The 19,123-nt window shown below is 46.4% G+C and overlaps 1 protein-coding gene across 5 annotated transcripts in view; it reads left to right on the top strand.

Annotated features, from left to right (window-relative positions):
- SEC16B (SEC16 homolog B, endoplasmic reticulum export factor) overlaps window positions 1-8,247 on the top strand; it is a 70,238-nt gene extending 61,991 nt beyond the window's left edge. For 4 of the 5 annotated variants that reach the window (XM_046684226.1, XM_046684224.1, XM_046684225.1 and 1 more), the window contains 6 exons: window positions 4,283-4,435; window positions 4,614-4,712; window positions 5,081-5,189; window positions 5,322-5,401; window positions 6,378-6,476; window positions 7,115-8,247. In XM_046684226.1, coding sequence (XP_046540182.1) covers window positions 4,283-4,435; window positions 4,614-4,712; window positions 5,081-5,189; window positions 5,322-5,401; window positions 6,378-6,476; window positions 7,115-7,183 — 609 coding nt within the window. In that variant the 3' untranslated portion in view covers window positions 7,184-8,247. The remainder of the gene's footprint in view (window positions 1-4,282; window positions 4,436-4,613; window positions 4,713-5,080; window positions 5,190-5,321; window positions 5,402-6,377; window positions 6,477-7,114) is intronic. The other variant, XM_046684227.1, reaches the window with a different exon arrangement.
- Window positions 8,248-19,123: the final 10,876 nt, after the last annotated feature.

The following is a 19,123-nucleotide window of genomic DNA, read 5'->3' as shown; positions in this document are numbered from 1 at the left end:
TTTATTTATAATGTGTCTTGGTGTGTGCCTCTTTGGGTTTATCCTGTTTGGTGCATTCTGTGCTTCCTGTACCTGGAAGTCTGCTTCCTTCTGTAGGTTAGGAAAGTTTTCAGCTGTTTTTTATTAAATAGATTTCTGCCCCTTTGTCTCCCTCTTCTTCTGGGACACCTGTAATACGAATTTTAGTGCCCTTGATTTGTCCCAGAGATCCCTTAGACTGTCTGTTCTTTTTAATTTTTTCTTTTATCTGTTCAGCTTGGGTGACTTCCTCTAGTCTTTCATCCAGCTTGCTGATCCGTTCTTCTGTATCATCTACTCTGCTATTGAGTCCCTCTAGTGAATTTTTCATTTCCATTATTGTATTCTTCATTTCTGATTGGTTCTTTTTTTATATTTTCTGATTCTTTGTTGAAGTTCTCACTGTGTTCATCCATCCTTCTCCCAAGATCAGTGAGCAGCTTATGACTTTTTGTTTGAACACTTTGTCAGGTAGATTGTTTATTTCTGTTTCATTTAGTTCTTTTTCTGGAGTTTTGTCCTGTTCCTTTACTTGGAATGTACTCCTTTGCCTCCCCATTTTGCCTCTTTCTCTGTGCTTATATCTATGTGTTAGGTATGTCAGCTATATCTCCCAATCTTGGAGAGGTGGCCTTATGTAAGAGATGCCTTCTGAGGCCCAACAGTGCACTTCCCTCTCATCACCAGTTCCAAATGTTCCAGGAGTGTCCCGGTGTCGGCTATGTGTGTCCTTCTGTTTTGGCAGAGTTGCTCTTGCTGCAGGTGCCTGGGGAGGCTGGGCTGTCCCCCTGGCCAGCTGGTTGTAATGCTCAGTTGCATGTGGCTGCTGTGGACCCTTCAAACACTTCATTGTGTGTGGGAAGCCCCAGCACAGTTGACTGCAAGGTCTAATAGCACTTTCCTGTTGCAGTTTTTCTGTTAAGTCAGTAGGCCCCAGGGGGACTGGGTGCAAGGCTCAAGGGCTTACAATTGCTGCAGGCCTCTGGCCTGCAAGGCTGTTGTCAGCTCTCTCAGGATGAAGCTGAGTGGGGCCAACCTCAGGCATGGGAGCACCCCATTGTTTCAGGCTTTGGAAGGTGGGGCTGATCTGCTATATGGCTGTTTGAGAAGCACAAGTCTGCTGCAGCTGATAAGCCCCACTGCCCACAGGGCCAGACACCCTATCAACCCGGTCCTGTCCCTTGCGTGTGCCCCGACCCACTGAAGCAGACCCAGTTGACCCACTGCAGAAGCCCCACACACTCCACCAACACAGACTGGCTCCTTCTGCATGCCCTGCCAACAGAGGCAGACCCACTCACCTGGCTGCAGAGGATCCAGGCATCCAGCCTATGTGGGCCCACAAGTTGCCTGAGGGCTTGCTGTTAGGCGGGGCCATCCTAAGGGTGGGCTGCCTGCCTTGTCTGAGCTGGATTAAATTGGTGTTCTAGTGGATGGGGCAGACCCCTGGGCTAACAGACCAGGGGAAGAACTCCAATGGCATCTTCCAGCATCTGTGTCAGCATGCCTGTACTAGGTCACAATAATGGCTGCCACCAATGTCTCAGACCCTGGGGAGGTCCCACCTCTCACCGTGATGCCTCCAGAGCCTGTCAAGTGAGTTTCTTTTCACCAAAGGACTGTGAACCTTTCTTGTGATTTTAGGTTGCTTTCTGAAACTGGTGAATTTATCCGTGGGCCCTTTAAGAACTGGCTTTTCCCCTCATATGTCCGATAGATTTTCTAGGAGTACTCTCTATTGTAGTTAATAGCCAGAAAAGCCAGATATTGTGACCCTTATCTCGGTTGTGCTGAGTCCAAAAGCTGCTTATTGTGGTGATGTTCCCCGGCTCACATCCCACCCCCCATCGTGTACCTTGGGATTGCTCCCTGCTGGCTGTGAGGTGCCGCAGCTCAAAGGGGACTTTGTTTCTCTCCAGAAGGGAATTTCTGCCTCTTCCACCTCAGTCAGCACTGTCCCTTGTTGTGGGGGTTTTTTCATCCAGTTTTCTGTTCTCTCAGGGGTAATTCTTCCAAGAGTAGTTGTAAATTTGTTGTGTCTGTGGGAGGAGGTGAGTTCAGAGTCTGCCCACGCTGCCATCTTGACTTAAATTCCTCTACACATGTTTTTAAATTGTTAAGAACATGTTTATGTGGAAGCTTTATTTCCTATTTGTTATTTAATACTATATACTGAGATTTCTATGTCATTCATAAATATGATTTTTAAGGTTGGAATGATACAATCTATTGTATGAACGCATTGCCATCCGCTCATTCATTTGTCCACACATGCTGAGTTCCTCGGTGTGCCTGGCCCTGTTACAGGTGCTGGGGACACACAGGAACCAGACAGAGTCCACCCTCCTGGTGCTCCACTTAGTGGTGGTGACAGCAAGTGAACAGCTGACGCCTGGGGGTTTACCTAGATGGGGTGGCTGGGGGAGGCATCCGGGGGGAGGCGTCTGGGAGGACGCCTCCAGCTAGGTCAGGCTGGGCCATGGACATGAGCCAGGTGAGTGTGTAGGAACAAGTGTTCAGGCAGAGGGAACAGCAAGAACAAAGGCTCTGAAATGGGACTGACCTGGTGCCATCAAAGAAGAGCAAGGGACTCAGTGCACCGAGAAGTGGGAAGCCACAGCGGGGAGCCCTAGGAAGCCAGGCCAGAGAGGTGGGGAGAGGCAAGACCACCCACCGAGGGCGTGGTGGGACCTGCTGAGGAGCTCAGGTTTTCATTCTCATTCCCACATGCGGAGCTCTGATGCTAGTTCCTCATTCTCACATTGTTAAACCTTTCAAGTGCGTTGCTTTTCCTTTCCTTTTCTTTCTTCCCTCCTCTTTCTCTCTATCTACCTGTTCCTTCCTTCCTTTCTTTCATATAAAACACAGTGATGGAATCCTAGCATATAAACCCTTGTCTATTTCTTGAATTTTTCCATTAGGAGAAATTCTTAGAAGGAGAGCCAGACTGCTTAGGTTTGAATCCTTGCTCTGCCATTTACTAGCTGTGTGACCTTCAACAGGATCCCTAACCTTTCTGTGCCCTAGTTTTATCATACGTAAAATGAGATGATAATAATGGTACTGACCTCACAGGACAGTTGTAAGGTTAGATGAGTCACTATAGAGAAAGCACTTAGGACAGTGCTTGTACGTAGGAAATTCTCTGCTCAGAATAAAAACGAAAGCTTTTTCTATATTTGCCGAAGTGTTTTCCAAAGGTTGTACCAATTACCCCCCTTTTTTTTTTTAAAGATTGGCACCTGAGCTAACAACCGTTGCCAATGTTTTTTTTTTCTGCTTTATCTCCCCCAACCCCCCCCATACATAGTTGTATATCTTAGTTGTGGGTCCTTCTAGTTGTGGCATGTGGGACGCCGCCTCAACGTGACCTGATGAGCAGTGCCATGTCCGCGCCCAGGATCTGAACCCTGGGCCGCCCCAGCGGAGTGCGTGAACTTAACCACTTGGCCACAGGGCCGGCCCCCCAATTACCCTTTTTTTGAGAGTGGGAAATGTAAATACAACACAAAAGGGCAAATATAGTATGATTCCACTTATACGCGGTACCTAGAATCGGCAAATTTATAGAGACAAAAGAGTAGAGGTGACTAGGGCTGGGGGAGGGGAAATACGGAGTTGGTGTTTAATGGGAATAGAGTTTCTGTTGAGGTTGATGACAAGTTCTGGGAATGGATTGTACAACATTGTGAATATACCAAGGCCACTGAATTGTACACTTCAAAATGGTTAAATTGGTAAACTTTATGCTATGTATATTTTACCACAATAAAAAAGTTAATATAAAGGGATGTGGGCACACTGTACTCCCCTCTGGTGCATTTATTCACAGTTGATCCGGAGTGGGTCTGTTAGGAAGTGAGCTCTCGGATGAGTCAGGTCCAGTGGTTGGTGCATTCTCTGCTTGGGTTCATGGGTCCCTGTGGAGTGTTTCCTGGCTCTCTTCATCCCTAGCAGTTCCACACCCCCTGCTCCAGGCCTTGGTGTGGTTCTGGAAACCTTGTTTCTGGGGAGGTAGCACAGCGAACAAAACCCCATAGGATAGGGATAATATGAGGGCTGGGTTTGGGCTCTGGCCCTGTGCTGAGACCGTCAGCAGATCATCTCTCATGGCTAAGCCCTGCTCCGTCATCAGTAAAATATGATCGTGTAAGACAATTCCCCCGATTTATTGAGCAGGTCAGGCGAGGGAGTACACAGAAATGCGCCTTTGGAGCCTGTCAAGTGTCACACAAACGTTAGTTCTTATTTTCTTTAATTCCAGGCACCACTGATTCCCAGAGCACGAAATATTTCCGAGAGTTCCACCATTTCATTCCAGGAGGATGAGGAGGAGTCCTCCAATGAGGCAGATAAAAAATCTTCCCAAAATACTGCACACAGCGAAAAGCCAGGAGACGTGAAAGGAAACACGAAGGTGGGGGACTTGCTCTTCTCCTCCCTTCATTTCCCTCCCAAAGGGTGGAGCAGACGTGGGAACCTGGGCTTTGGTTGTGTCCCCCCGCTGTCTCACCACCATCATGTTGGGGGGGTTAGTCTCGTATTTAGGGGGAGAAGCAAACCTGTGGGCCATGAAACTTCCCCTTCCCTTCCAGAGCTCAGGGTTTGGCTGGTTCAGCTGGTTTCGCTCAAAGCCCACCAGCGTCGTGCCCCCCTCTGGAGACGAAGACTCATCTGACGGTCCCGACTCGGAGGTAGCCTCGCTGGGGGATGGGAAGCCTCCTCCCCTGTGGGCCTTCAGAGGAAGTGTCCTCAGCACTCGGGGCGCCCAGAGCTGGCATAGACTCTATGATGGGAGATTGTGGGAAATAAATTTGTCCTGTGAGGGGAAAGGCAGATGACGAAAGGCCTTACAAGTTAGGATGAGGAATATTGACTTTAGAGGGCTGGCAGTAGTTTGGATTGTTGAGCAGAGAAGTGGCACGAAGAAAGTGGAGTTTTGGGGAGAGGACCCAGCAGCAGGCTGTGAGGGGAGGCCACCGTTGTGTGCGCTGCAGGAATCCAAGCAGGACGACGTGACTTTGTTAACCTCCAGTGCTGCCTTTCTTTCTTCACTAAGTAGGAGACCCCCAGAGCATCTTCTCCTCCCCAGGCTAGCCCGGGCCTCTCATTGACACCTCTCCCAGGGCCCCAGTCTCTGCCGGGCACCAGCGCCTTCTCCAGGGGCACAGGTACCGCCAATCCCATGTCCTCTGGGCTGTCTGTGGTCCTCTCTGTGCTCCCTGGGGGTGGAGGGTACCTTCTGGGAGTAGGGAGTCTTTAGTCCTGAGCAGTGGAAACAGGTCTGACCCATTGCTTTCTAGGTGAGGGTGAGGTCCGAGGATCAGCGTCCAGTGGGGAAACAGCCGTGGCCACTGGGAGTGGAGGCTTGTCTGGGCCTGAGGTGAGCAACCCATAGGCTAAGCCTAGGGCCCCTCCAGATGCCTGTGTGTGTCAGGACTGAACTTTCAACCTGGCCTGGAGGTGCCACCCTGTGAGGGCCTGACTCACGGGGGACACGGAGAGAGCTTTTGTGTTAGTCTGCTAGGGCTGCCATGACAAGACGTCACAGACTGTGCAGCTTCAACAACAGAAATTTATTTTCTCACAGTCTGAGGCCGGAAGTCCAAGATCAAGGTGTCAGCAGGGTTGGTGTCCCCTGAGGCCTCTCTCCTTGGCTTGCAGATGGCCGTCTTCTCCCTGAGTCTTCACATGGTCTTCCCTCTGTGTCTGTGTCTAATCTCCTCTTCTTATAAGGACACCAGTCACATTGGATTAGGGCCCACCCCAATGACCTCGTTTTACGTTAGTCACCTCTTTAAAGACCCTGTCCCCAAATACATTCTGAGGTACTGGGTTAGGATTTCAACATAGGAAGTTTTGGGGGAACACGATTTAGCCCATTACTGCTTCCTTAGGTGGAATCTGGAGAATGGCCTCTCTCCCTGTGCCAGGAGGGGCCAGGATTCACTGGCATCCTTAGCAAGGGCTGTGATAAACTCTCAATGAATTGTCCACACTGGTATGGTTTTCATGCTGAGTGTTAGGAAAACGTTTTTATTTCTTGCGGTCTGGTTAGAGCACTCTTGCAGTATATTAAGCCTTTCATGAATATGATATTACTTTTTATGATGCTATTAATATAATTTCTTTCTTCTCATGTGCTCCAGCAGCACCTGAGCCTCTGCAATGCCACCCCACACCCCGGGGTCAGCGGTGCCCTGGTCATTGAGCCACGTTTGCTTGAGATACCCTGAGTTGTATCAAGAAACCCTTCCCACTTGCATCTCTTGGCCAATGTTGATGCTCAGGGAAGCCCTTGATGTTCTGGAATCTGGGAAGTGGCGACTGATGGCACTTTCTATTGTTTTCCATCACAGGGTGTCTCCTCTGAGCTCTGCTTCAACCCTGGGCTTCTGCCTCCCTCGCCTGCCTTGAAAGGGGCTGTTCCTCTCTACAACCCATCTCAGGTCCCCCAGGTAAGGAAGCCCGGAGGGAGGGGGTTAGGGGCACAGGCTTCAGATTAGGGAGAACTGGGTTTACAATCCTAGTTTATCACTTCCTCCGTGTGAGTTCTTGAGCAATGACTTAACCTCTCTAAGTCTCAGTTTCTGCATCTGTAAAATGGGGTTGGTGCTTGCTACCTCACAGGGTAGTAGTGAGGATTAAATGGGAGCATGTGTGTGAAGGGCCTGGCACATAGAAGATGCTCCATAAAGGTTGCTATGATTAATATTGCTTTTGACCTTTCATAAGTCTCAAGACTCAAGAGACATGATTGGTGTTGGTATCACTGGAGTGGTTGCATTGTCCCTCTGTCCTGGGCATGGAGGGATCATTGCAAACTGTGAGAGAAGCGGAACTCCCTGTTTCTCAGTGAGCTGGGGCAGACCGATCGCTCCAATGCATCATTTGGCCTCCCCCTTCATAAGATCCACCTTCTTTCTCCATATTCAAGACGGCGTTGGGGGAAAGTGAATAGTTAGCACACCACCACGGGAAGCCAAAGGCAGCTGCTGTTCTAGACACTCAGGATGCCCTAGCTCAATGCAGCCAGGCAGCCCCAGTGGAGTCATGCTTGGGGCAATAATCTGATGCAACATTTGTTGTTTTCCAGCTCCCCACAGCTACCAGCCTGAACCGGCCGAATCGCCTAGCTCAGCGCCGCTATCCAACCCAGCCGTGAGGAGAACGGCCACCCGTCCCAGGCTGGTCTCCCTGAGGCACAACTTTAATGTTGCTCTCCTTTCCTAACCTCCCAGCCCCTCTGCCATACTGGGGCCCCCAAGAGGGTGGTGCTAGCCTATTGCCTCCACTGGGCATGGAGAAGGCAAGGGGACAGGGTCTCCCAGGACACAGCTCAGGCCAGTCTCCTAAGATTAGCTTCAGAACCACGGAAGGTACTTCATCAGATGGAAAAGCTGAGTATAGCAGCAGCCTGGGGGTGAGCAGAATGCCATGGCGGCAGCTTTTGGGTGGTGGCTTCCGATCCTCAGGAAAGTCAGAGCCTATGAATACCACTGCTGGGATCAACGATGACACCGCTGGGCTCTGCCGCAGGAAATTATTGAGGGGGGAGGTGCTTAGAGCAATATTCTAAATGAACTTTGCCTCCTCCCTCAGTCTTAGTTATAGACTGATTCACGGCTCTAGTTAGCAAAGTTTTTATCCTGAAACTTGGTTGGCACATCCTGTCATCATTCTCTCTCCAGTGACATTTCAGCAGTTTCCCTCTTGGTCCCAGTTTTGTGCACATTTTTTATGTGGTTCAGATTAATTATATTTCTCTCACTTTCTTAGCTGGTCCTATTTTTTCACATTCTGGCAACTGGCTATCAAGTTAGATTGCTGTAGGCATCATATCGTCATGGTAACTACTGAACCTAATGATGCAGATGGATGGAACATCAGTATAATAAACGATGGAAAATGTTTCCTAAAAATTCTCTCCTTCCAGAAGAGAGGAGGAATAAGTGCCTGATATTGTTAATACCTCCCTTTCTACCTCAGGCCTTTGCAAATTGATGTTCGGAGGGTCACTGGAGCCAGAGGGAGGGGGGAGACCTCTTGGAAATTTCCATTTCTCCTTTCAAACCCAAAATAGGAATGACTCTTGCTGTTTGTCAGGTTTGCTGAAAATTGCTCCTCACAAAGAACATTTTTTTGCGTGTGTAATTGTACATACAGGTTTTGTACTCTAATGTACTACGGTTCTGATGTCAATGGTGATTAAACCAGATAATTTTATAGCAAAGGCTTGTCTCTGGCTGGTTTTTTGCAGAGGGAGAGGACAGAGTGAGTGTGTCCTGAAGTCTTTCTGGAAATGGTTTCATTGTGTGATAAGGAGCGAATGGCTGGAAAGAGCCCTTTGTTAACGAAGAATCTAGGGACCGGTCTCTTAACTTGCAAGTCTGTTCTAATGTCGTTTTTTCAATTAAAAAAAATATGGACAAAAGCTCCTCTGATGCAAATTAGTCATTCCATTAACTAAACCGTGCCTATTGTGTTCTCTAAAGAGTTTATTCATCTCTCAGATTAAATTAGGAAATGTATGCATAAGTATTTTGCACTTAGAAGGCCCTCAGGAAAGGCTTCCTTAACAGACTGCTACTCCTTGGGATGTTATGCTGACACCCAGTGGTGGCACTGTGGCAGTAGGATGTGAGTTTCATGGGAACCAAGCTGTTTAGACTTGAATCCTGGCTCATCCACAGTTCACCTTGCAGCGTTGGGCAAGGTGACCTAACTGTCCTGTGCTTCAGTCCTGCTATGTATAAAATGAGATGATAATTACAATCATACCTACCACGTAGGGAGCTTCCAAGAATTAGGTGAGTCAAGGGCTTAGAAAAGTTCCTGGTACGTGCTGAGCACTCTAAGCATTTATTATTAGTATACAATCTACTGAGTAAACTCTTGACTGTCTTGTTGCCTACCAGATTAAACTGTGGACCTTCATTCCTGGTATAGGTGTATAATGGGAATAATAATTTAAAACTGCTTTTCAATATGCGTCCTTATTACTAAGCCAGTTTTTCTTCCTGCATCCCATCTGCCACCCATGCTAGGCCATGTGGCTCAGTGCCCGTGGGAACAATGATGTAGGGGAAGACCTACCGCCTGCAAAGGAGCACTTTGGAGGAGGAGAGGGAGGACGAAAGAGCAAGGCAAAGACGTCCGATGCCTGTGTCCTCACTTCCTCCTCCTGTTGGGATGATTGATGGAAAACCAGTGACCACAGTGTCCACAGAGCAAGCGCTCTGCTCAGTTACTTCCCAGGCAAGGTACACAGCAGTGAAGAAATTTCTGAGGGGGAATGTCAGGGGGTTTTATGCACAAGAAAGGGAGGAGGTCACGGTATTGATGCTAATTCTTGACTGAAAGCTTGGACTCTGGCAAAGTCAGAGTGCATCCCTGAATCAGTGTGTGATTGGCTAAGACGAGTCCTGTTGTTCATTGGTCATTTGGGTCCAGTAAGGGTCTGACGAACCCGGGTCACTTGGAGTTCTTAGTTGTTTGTCAGTTTTAGTGGTGGTGAGGTTGCTAAGGGTCATGACCATTTTACAGTTTCAGCTGGTTAAAACCAGTTGTGGTGAAACAAAGCAAGTACAGCTATAAGAGGAGAATTTTTTTCTGCTTTACAAGGTAGAAGCTTGGGGAGTAGGGGAGGTTGTGATGGAAATCTGCTGCTAGGGGTGGGAGCCTGAGAGCACTGGGCTCGTGGCCCCCTTCCGCATCCATGACTGGGGAAAGGCTGCAAGCCTTGAGCAGAAGCTGGCTTTGCATTGGCACTTTGTCCAACGTGGCTCGGGAACTGTAGAAGCTTGACCTTGGGGATGACCATGGTCTGAGGCAGAACCTCTAGCTCCCTGCAGCCTGGTGTATGTGGACAGGGAACGATTGCGTCAGTGTCCCAAAAGGCCACAAGGGACCAGTCATGTCCCAGCAGACTCCGGATCAGCACTGGGCCAGGCCAGCCACTGCAAAGAATAGGGCCCCCCGTATGGGCCACTGGCCCTCCTTCCCACCACTATGAGCCATTTTGGGGAGAGAAAACAAATAGAATTCTCTCTCTCTTAAAAAAAAGGAATCACCAAAGACACTGTCTAAAAGGGAAGAGACTGAGATATTATTAATTGGCAAGTTTGTCTTTTTCCCTTACTCCTCAGTGGGGTGTGAGCTTGGAGGAAGAATGGTTATAGGAAATAAACAAGCTACATTTTCCTTAAAAAACTGAGTGGTAATGTGAAAATTTGCCATCCGCTATATACATATAATTTAATATTTATACGAAAACATTTAAACTTAATGTTTAATAATTTGGAAGAGAACAAACCGTTGAACTCCATTTGTGTCTGTCACATATCACATTCCAGCCTTCTGTCTAATCCCCTTATATGGCTATAAAACTGCAAACAAGCCTTGATTCCTCAGTCACCTATAGAGGCTCCCCTTTCAGCCTTAACTCCAGCTTCAGGATGCTCAGGATCAAAGCCTCTGCTGGCTTTTTTCCCCCTAGAAATCTTCTTTCTCTTTGGTCTCTTCCTCTGAGCAACCAAGAAGAAGAGCAACAGCCTGCATCCACATCTTCACTAAAATCAGAATATTTTCTTCCCAAGAGGAAATATGCAAAATACTCTTCTGCTTGAAAAGAATAATAGGTGTGGAATTTGGGTCTCTCCACTTGCAGGAATTTCTCTGACACTTTCCCCCTCGGAGAGTAGAATGGCAGTGACTTTCCCCTCATCTATTTGCCATCATAACCTGGAAATTGTGTATAGCATGACCTGCACACAGTAGGATGTCAGTATGTACCTGAGGTTCCTCTGCACACGGCCCCCAGCGCTGCCCCCTATCATGAAGCACCTACACCGGGCGCCATTCATCCAGGTCCTTCGGAAATGGTTTCTTAATGAGATTTGAAGTTATTTTGAATGAGGATTAGCAGCATATTAAAATATTTTTGTTACAATCTCAGTAAGTAGAGGGATCTGCTTCCCCCACTTTCTTTCCGTTTTGTATGTATCTCCAGGTGATAGTACTTCCTTGGAACTAGCAGAGTAACTCAAACTTGACTGCCCGAGCCAACTGCTTGTTACTTTAACGTGAGATGCTCTCCTGGTCTTTATCCATCTTTGAGCGATTTGGTTAAGTATCCAATTTTTAACGAATCTCACGAGAGGGGACTCCATGGCTTCCCTTGAGGCTTCCGCCTAGAGTTCCGCACTCTCAAACACTGGGATACCATTCCTGATACTTTATACCCAAATCACTCCTGTTGCTCTTTAAGGCTCTCAGCTGGTCCTCAGCGGAGATGGAAAACAGCTGCTCACTGCCACCTGCACCTGGAACTCTTTCATGTTCTGGAAGGCCATTAAGCCATGTCTCAGCTTATGAAATAAAGGCTTACAAAATGGCTTTTTCTTGACTAAAGTTGAGGATTAAACGAGCTAAATGCGTGTTGTCTTTTGGTGGCTACCTCGGCCAGACATTCTGAAGTTCAATTATAATAGTAATAGTATTTATTGAGTATTTACTTTGTGTCGGGCACTGTGGTATGCATTCTATGAAGTATATAGCATTATTGCAACATATTATAGATGGGGAATCTGAAAACTCAAGAGAGAGATTAAGCAATTTGTCCAAGGTCACACAGCTACTAAGGTGGAGCTAGGATTAGAATCCAGGCAGTCAGACCTCCGAATCTGGGCTTTTAGCCACATTGACCCTGGACATATGTACATTTATGGGTTCACTTATCCATCAAATATTAACTGAATGATGTGTCAGGCTTTGCACTGCTTTCCCAACAAGATGGTCTTGACACTTAAAATACTCGTAGGCTAGTGAGAGAGATAGACATATAAACACAGAAATTACTGCATAATTTGAGAACTATTATACTTAAAGATATATTCAAAGAACTTTGTACCTTGATATCTCTTAACAATATAGGGGTTTCATCTATTTATATAATCTGGGGGCTAACATGTAATATGTTCACATTGTACCACTTCTTGTAGGTTAAGATCAAAGTTAAGTTCACTGCTAGTGTGTAGAATAGCAACCCTGTTGGCCAGAGTTTGAAGTGGTGTTACTATGTGGCGGATGTACATGAAGTCTAAAGGAACAGGGGTAGTGGTCACTGTGACCACGAATAACATGGAGCAACGGCATCTGAAAGGCAGGTAATGCGATTTAATCTTGCTGAAATGCTATCACAGAATCCCTTCTTGCTTCTTCCTGCCCTTTACTGAGTTCTGAGTTAGGAGAAGACAGTAAATACTGCAGTGGAACTCTCCGAAGGGAAGGGTCCAAGGTGGGGAATGTTGTGATTGTGTGTGTGCACACACATGGATGCCGTTCCCTGAGGATCCCTTTGCAGTGCATCTATATCTCTTTTCACCTAAGCTCCATCCCCATCCGTTTATTTCCTCTTCTTCACAACTACTACTAAGAGAGGATTATCTAGAAGATGGCCTCTCCAGTAAGCATCTTCCAAGTGGCTGATACTATGTAAGATATCCACGGAGTCTCACATACCAGAAGAGGATGTAACAGATCCTCTGTCAATAAATCCTAACTTTTGGCTAGAAAATTTTAGCTACTTTTTTATGTTCCCCAGAACTGTGTTCTTGGAAATCAAAGGCCTTGACTTTTAAAACTTGTCTTTGATTTCTAAGAGGCAATTTTGGAATATAAAAGACATCAGCTTGGAATATAAAAGAACAGTTTCTTTTTCACTGTTCTTGTGTTCTATGATCATCATTTGGGATCATAGGAGATCTCATTGTCCTGGAGTAGAAATAATTTGATTTGGGCTTCAAGATTTCGTTTCCACTTCTTTGGGTATTTGGGTAAATATCCAGGAATTAAGAACAAACCAGAGCCTTCCAGCCATGACTTCTTTATGTAATGTTTCAGCTTCTCTTTGCAGACAACGACAACAGACCAACCCCCCAAGCCCACAGATGGTGCCAGTCATCCCGATAGCGCACACCCGTTAATTCTGAGTCAGGATCCAGCCGCACTTGCTTTGTGCAACAGGTCTGTCACCGACAAGTTGCAGATACACTGACGTTTGCTAAATCAGTTTTTAAAGTAGCTTTCAATTTAAAAGTAATTGATGTTAAGCCCCGAAAATAAAGAATTCTTTGCAAAGAAAACAATCGCTCCCAATTTTCCTCTCTGTAGAGGCTGACTTTGTAGTCTCAGGGAAGACGTTGTAATCAGAATAAGACTCTCAGTTCTAGGCTCACATCTTCCTCTAGCTAAACTGGTGACTTGAAGGAAGTTAGTGGAATTTCTCAGTGTCCCCAAAGTTCTCGGTTAAAAACTTGGATTTGCTCATTCAGTAAACATTTATTAGGACCTCTCATGAGGTGGATAGGTGAAAGGAAACACCAGCTCTCAAAGCTCACAGGCGAGGGGGGAGACTGCCGCCAGGCTTATCCCAGCATAGGCGTTGCTCCAGGTGCCGTTGAGGAGGCCTTGATTCTGCCTACCAGGCGACTGGGTGGGTTCTGGAGGAGGTAACTTTATCCATGAAAAGACCACGGCCCAGAGAGGTTAATCAATTTTTCCTAAATCCCCTTAATTAACTTTCTGATTTCCAGGCTGATACTCTTTTCCTTTGAATATGAGAACATAATTTAAAATGTAAAGTTTTTAAATTATTTCATTGAGAGTGTTTGTAGTAATAAAAACATCAATAATAATAACTAAGATGTGCTAGGCATTGTTACAAGAGTTTCCACGTGTTTATTCATTAAATTCTCTTAACACGCTATGAGGTAGGTGTTTTGAAGAAACTAAGGATAGAGTTAAACAACTTGCACGACATCACACAGCTCACGATGGAGCCGGAGAGCACTGTGCTGGGTGCCTCACATATGTTGTCTTCTTTGATCCTAAAACAACTCAGAGAGGTTGCTTTATTAGCCTCACTTTACAGATGGGGAAATGGAGGCACAGAGAATTTAAGTAACTTCCCCAAGAGCGCACAGTAATTGGAGGAACTGGAATTTGAACCCTGGCCCCAGAGCCTAGACTCTTACCTCTTGTTGACTTAGTTTAAAATCCATAGCAGTTGTACCTGTTCTGCAAAGCAAGCAGGATCACTGAGCCATATTCCAGTCTTATGGTGCTGTCTCAGCTGGGGCCAATCTCTGTTCCTCTGTTTCCCACCTGCAGCTGAGGGCTGCTACTCACTACCTTAAGTGTTTATGCATATGTCTGTTTTTTCCATTAGACTTGTGACTTCTCAGGGACAGGGGCGATATAACTTGCTCATCTTTATATTTCCAGCACCTTGCACAACGCCTATGCCTAATAAGGGCTCCATATTCAAAATAGACCTGAATGAATAATTTCCTATCAGGAGAACCTCAAAACTGTTTGCAGGAAAATGCCTAAGATTATTTCTGCCAGGAGATTGCCATTTGGGTCATCCTATTTGATCCATCTCTGCATCTTTAGAAGCTGAGATGGGTCTTGATATATAGTAAATGCTCAAAAAAAAAAAAAAAAATCCATGAATGAACGAATGGCTTAGTAAGGGAGGCAAGGGGCACAAATGAGAGGCTCATTGCAGCTTTTGAGAAAGTGTCCCTAGGAGAGATGACAGTTCTTCAGAAGAGGGAGCCCCATGCTCCTCGCAGAGACCCTCAGGCAGGCCGCCTTGGTGGCAGCTGACGGGAGGGTGGTACCCTGCTTGAGTGATGGCCTGCATTTACACTCCTCCCTTGAGCCTCAGGGGTGCTTGTTTCTGGCAGAAGCATTTCTTGGTTTTAAAAGGTACTTCACCCCTTTACAATCTGTGTAATTGCTATTGGAATGCTTTGCCCCGGTAGTGTCTTAATTAGGTCAAATTTAATACCAAGGGCTTTAGCTTAATGTTGCATTTTCAATTCTAAGGCACCCTACTCTTGACCCTGCCAGGAAACATTCACATTTTCTAGACGTGGGGGCACCCTGACCCAGAGCCCATTTTTGCACTCTTCCAGGAGGCAGGGTGGGGATGGGGTCCAGGGGAGATAGGCCAAAGGAGATGTGTGTGCCAGGAGAATCATCTAAATGCTTCTAGAAAGAAAATCCTCTCTGAGTTACCCTGCTCCAAGCATCGCTTGGAAGTTGCTTGGGTAATTGCAGGATCCGAAGCTCTTTGCGTTTGGTTAAATTATATAGTTTTGTTCTCGGTGTGTTAAAAAAAAAACTCCATCCTCTTTTTTCCTGCCTTTTATCAGGCAGAACACGCCCCTAGAGTTACACCCTTCTTCTCCCCACCATGCCACCCCAATAATGAGAAGTAAGCCATCTGCCAAGAAAACAAACACAGTATAAAAATTACACAAATGCGTCATCCCCAACGCAGAAGGAAAGGAGCAGCCGCCACCTGGCCCCCAACAGAAGAGAGGGCCCCCTACAGGCTGCCATTCCTCTGTGGGCTGGGGGAGGCCGAGGGGAGGTGAGGGACGGAAATCACTGCACAGGCCCGGTCTAAAAAGGGACACGGTGGAAATCAAGTCAGCGAGCTCAATGTTGCTGTCCCCTGTCACGGGTGCATTCAGAAGGTGCCTGAGGAGGCCATCAATCTGTCACTGGAAAGAGGAGAGGAGGGGGGTAAAGGAGGTAATTGGAACTGAGGTTCGCTGGAGCCTGTTCCTCCAGCTGGAAGTGTAGCTAGAGAGATGCAGAGCAGAGCCAACCCCACAGTAAGGTAAACTGGGCCTTTTGCCCCTGGTCTTGGGCAACAGTGCCTGTGAGAAATGAAAATCTGCTCTGACTATACCATTTCAGACAAGCCTCTTTGCTAACTCCGGGTCTGGTCCCGGCTCGGGATAAAATTTTACTCCCCTCGCCTGAGAATGCACTTTCCATTGCCCCACTCGACTCCAGGCTTGCACTGATTTGTACATAATTTGTATCTAACTCCTCAATCAAAGGTTGTCTGAGGGAACAGAAATTCCATTATTAGAAATTGTGCAGTGCATGGAAGCTAGTCAATCTTCCGTTTTATTGATAAATTGGAATGTTAAAACAACTATACCAGTCGACATGACAGTTCTTTCTAAGAAAGAGGCAGTTTACAGAGCTGTGCAAATCAGAAGTGTCCTTAAACTGTGGTTGGGGAGACATGATCTGGCAAAACATCTACCAATAAAATGGAGTATTACAGCAAATTACCCCGTTTACACATGCAGGCAAAGCTTCACTTCTCATGCCATGTTTGAGAGCCAATAAAGCTTGCAAATGTGATGGGAGCCACCATTTCTGCCTTCGTGCAGCTGTTTATCAGCAGCTTTTTAACACATTTTCACGTATTAATGAGGTGGCATAGCAGTTCCAGAATTAGAACAGTGGGATGTATCATTGTCTGCCTTATCTGAAGATACGCCTGCTGTCAGCATCGTTACCATGGTGTGTACAATGGCAGATGGAAATTTCGGCGGATGTAGCACATGCACAAACCCCTCCCTCCCTGTGCCCCAAACCCCCTCATCTTCTGACCACACCTGTGTGGGCCCTGGCACTGCTGTTTGCAGGTCTTGCTGCATTTTGCAACGTTGTCTCCTTGTTTCATGATTTATGTGCCAGTAGGGCTTGAGAATTCTTCTTTCCTTCCCTATTTCCTAAAATAGTTCCTGGCATTCAGCAGGTGCTCTGTAAATGCTGAGTGAATGAATGAGTGGGTAGGTGGATGGATGAAAGCGTTTGTTCCCCCAAAGACTACCCTGTGCCAGCACAGTCTACCTGTCACTGTGGCTTCAAGGCACAAAATAGGTACGTGACTCGGCTTTCCTTGAGTCTGGATACAAATGGTAAAATGAGATCTATAAACTGAGAATCGTCAGAGGGCTCAGGAGCATTTAACCCGGAGACTTCCAAACACAGGTCTGGCCCTGAGGCTAGAACATTGCAAAGTTTTCACCAGTCTGCAATGAGATGAGAAAAATAAGGACAATGTAGTGTTTTCGTAGATCTACATGAATTCTCTGTTAGAATTCTGAGATTAGGTCCTTTTACTTTATTTGACATTAAAACGCCCTTTCTTTTACAGAATAATGGTCATAGCAGATGATAGCAACTTTTTAAATGCCTTCACTTGGCAAAACAAAATTTCCTAAGTCCCCCACATTTATTTTGAGGAAGGGGGGGAAGTTTAACGGGTCTGTGAAATCTCAAAGTCTGGACCCACTGGTTTAATTCATTTCCGTCCTTCTGAAAAAAATTCACTGAAATCACCTATTGGCCTTAAGTGAGACACTAAGCTGCTTAAAAGAATTAGCTCATTTTGGCAAATGATAAGACACTTCCAGTCCTACAAGTACCTCTCTGTCTTGTCTCTTCGGAGCAGGGATCTGGGCTGGGTCACATAAGTCTTATAGTAATGCCAACGCTAAGCAATAGATTTCTTTAATCCAGGTCACTCACTAGGACAGAGGAGCACAGAGGCCCGAGCTCCTAACGTCTAACACATTCTCGTCTGTTGTATTGTCTTTAGGGAGAACATATACGTGCTCTGACCGAGGAAGGACGGAGCACCTCCCTGAGCTACGAGAATTCTAGTTGGTATGAAACGTGGGGAAAAAAGGCATAGACACACCTCCACAGTCGCACGAACGGCAGCCACAGTCGCACGAACGGCAGCCACAGTTGCACGAACGGCAGCCACACGCCTTTCTCTGAATTCCTGCAGCTCTTACTGTCTATGCCACCCAGCATAGCCCGTGGTTTCTACACTGTCTTCTGTTCTCTCATTATTATTCACGTCTTATCTCCTCTAAAGAATGGGGACACTCTACTTGAATCCTGTTATTAATTGATACTTCTTTTTGTAAACACAGTCTTTTCTGGATCTTGCTGGCTGCTGCTGGTTCTACGTATGTTGGAAAGCTCTGAGACCCTGTTGACCTGGTTTCCAGCCTCGGCTCTGTCACTGATGGGTGACAAGTGTAGGAGTGAGGGCTGTGTCTCCCAGCAGCTGGATCCCTGTGGCTAAGAGGGAGTAACAGAACTGCCCTGGCACATCGAGAGAATGTCGTGTGTTTAATTTCCTAATGATGCTGATGCTCTCTGGGAGTATAAACGCGAACCATTATCACTATGGGTAATACTAGTCTTTGGTTTTCAAATTTCTCTTTCTCAAGGAGGAGAGGCAGAAAGATTATTTAAAGAAACAGTGAATAGAAGGCTACAGTTTGCTCTTAGTTCCTGGTCGACTTTGATGAGGACGGCATAAGCAGCAGGAATGCGGTCTCGAAGGCCTGAGGTAATTATTTCTGCTTCAGGGCATCAAGTCTTTTCTTTCTCCTCCTCCCTTTGGGGAAAAAAGAAAGAAAGAAAAAGCTAGGAGAGCTAATGCTCTTAAAAAAAAAAAAGATGATTTCTGTATGCCAGGTCTGGAAATAGTGTTTCCCAAAGCTTCTGCTACAAAAGAGGCCAAGCTGAGTAGACAGGGACTGGCCCAGGGCTGGCTCAGCCTCCACCGTCTTGCCATGGAAGGAGACAGGAGCAGGAGAGACTGCAAGAATTTTTTAAAGTTCCTTTAGTTTCTTAGAATTTCAAGAGTAAAAGAATTCTTCTTTTGTGTGTGTGAGGAAGGTTGGCCCTGAGCTAACATCTGTTGCCAATCTTTCTCTTTTTTTTCTTTTTGCTTGAGGAAGATTGTCACTGAGCTAACATCTGTGCTAATCCACCTATGTTTTATGTGGGATGCTGTCACAGCGTGGCTTAATGAGTGGTGCTAGGTCCACATCCAGGAAAAGAATTCTTGCAGATCCATCAAACTTGTCCAGTGCCCTTCATACTTGTGACAGACATTGGTGGTTCCCCAGGTGTATCGGTTCTCCATTGCTGCTGTAACAAATTACCAAAACTCAGTGGCTTGAAAAAACGCAAATTTGTTATCTTACATTTCTGGAGGCCTGAAGTCTGAAATGAGTCTGAGGGAGCTAAAATCAAGGTGTTAGCAGGCTGGTTCCTTCTGGAGGCTGCCTGCATTCCTTGGCTTGTGGCCACATCACTCCAATCTCTGCTTTCATCATCACCCTGCCTTCTCTTCTCTGTCAAATCTCCCTCTGCCTCCCTCTTATAAGAAGCTTTTTCATTACACTGGAGTTGCCTG

This window comes from Equus quagga, chromosome 13 (assembly GCF_021613505.1).
Source record: "Equus quagga isolate Etosha38 chromosome 13, UCLA_HA_Equagga_1.0, whole genome shotgun sequence".
Classification (NCBI taxonomy): domain Eukaryota; kingdom Metazoa; phylum Chordata; class Mammalia; order Perissodactyla; family Equidae; genus Equus; species Equus quagga.
This window is presented reverse-complemented; position numbering and strand designations above follow the sequence as displayed.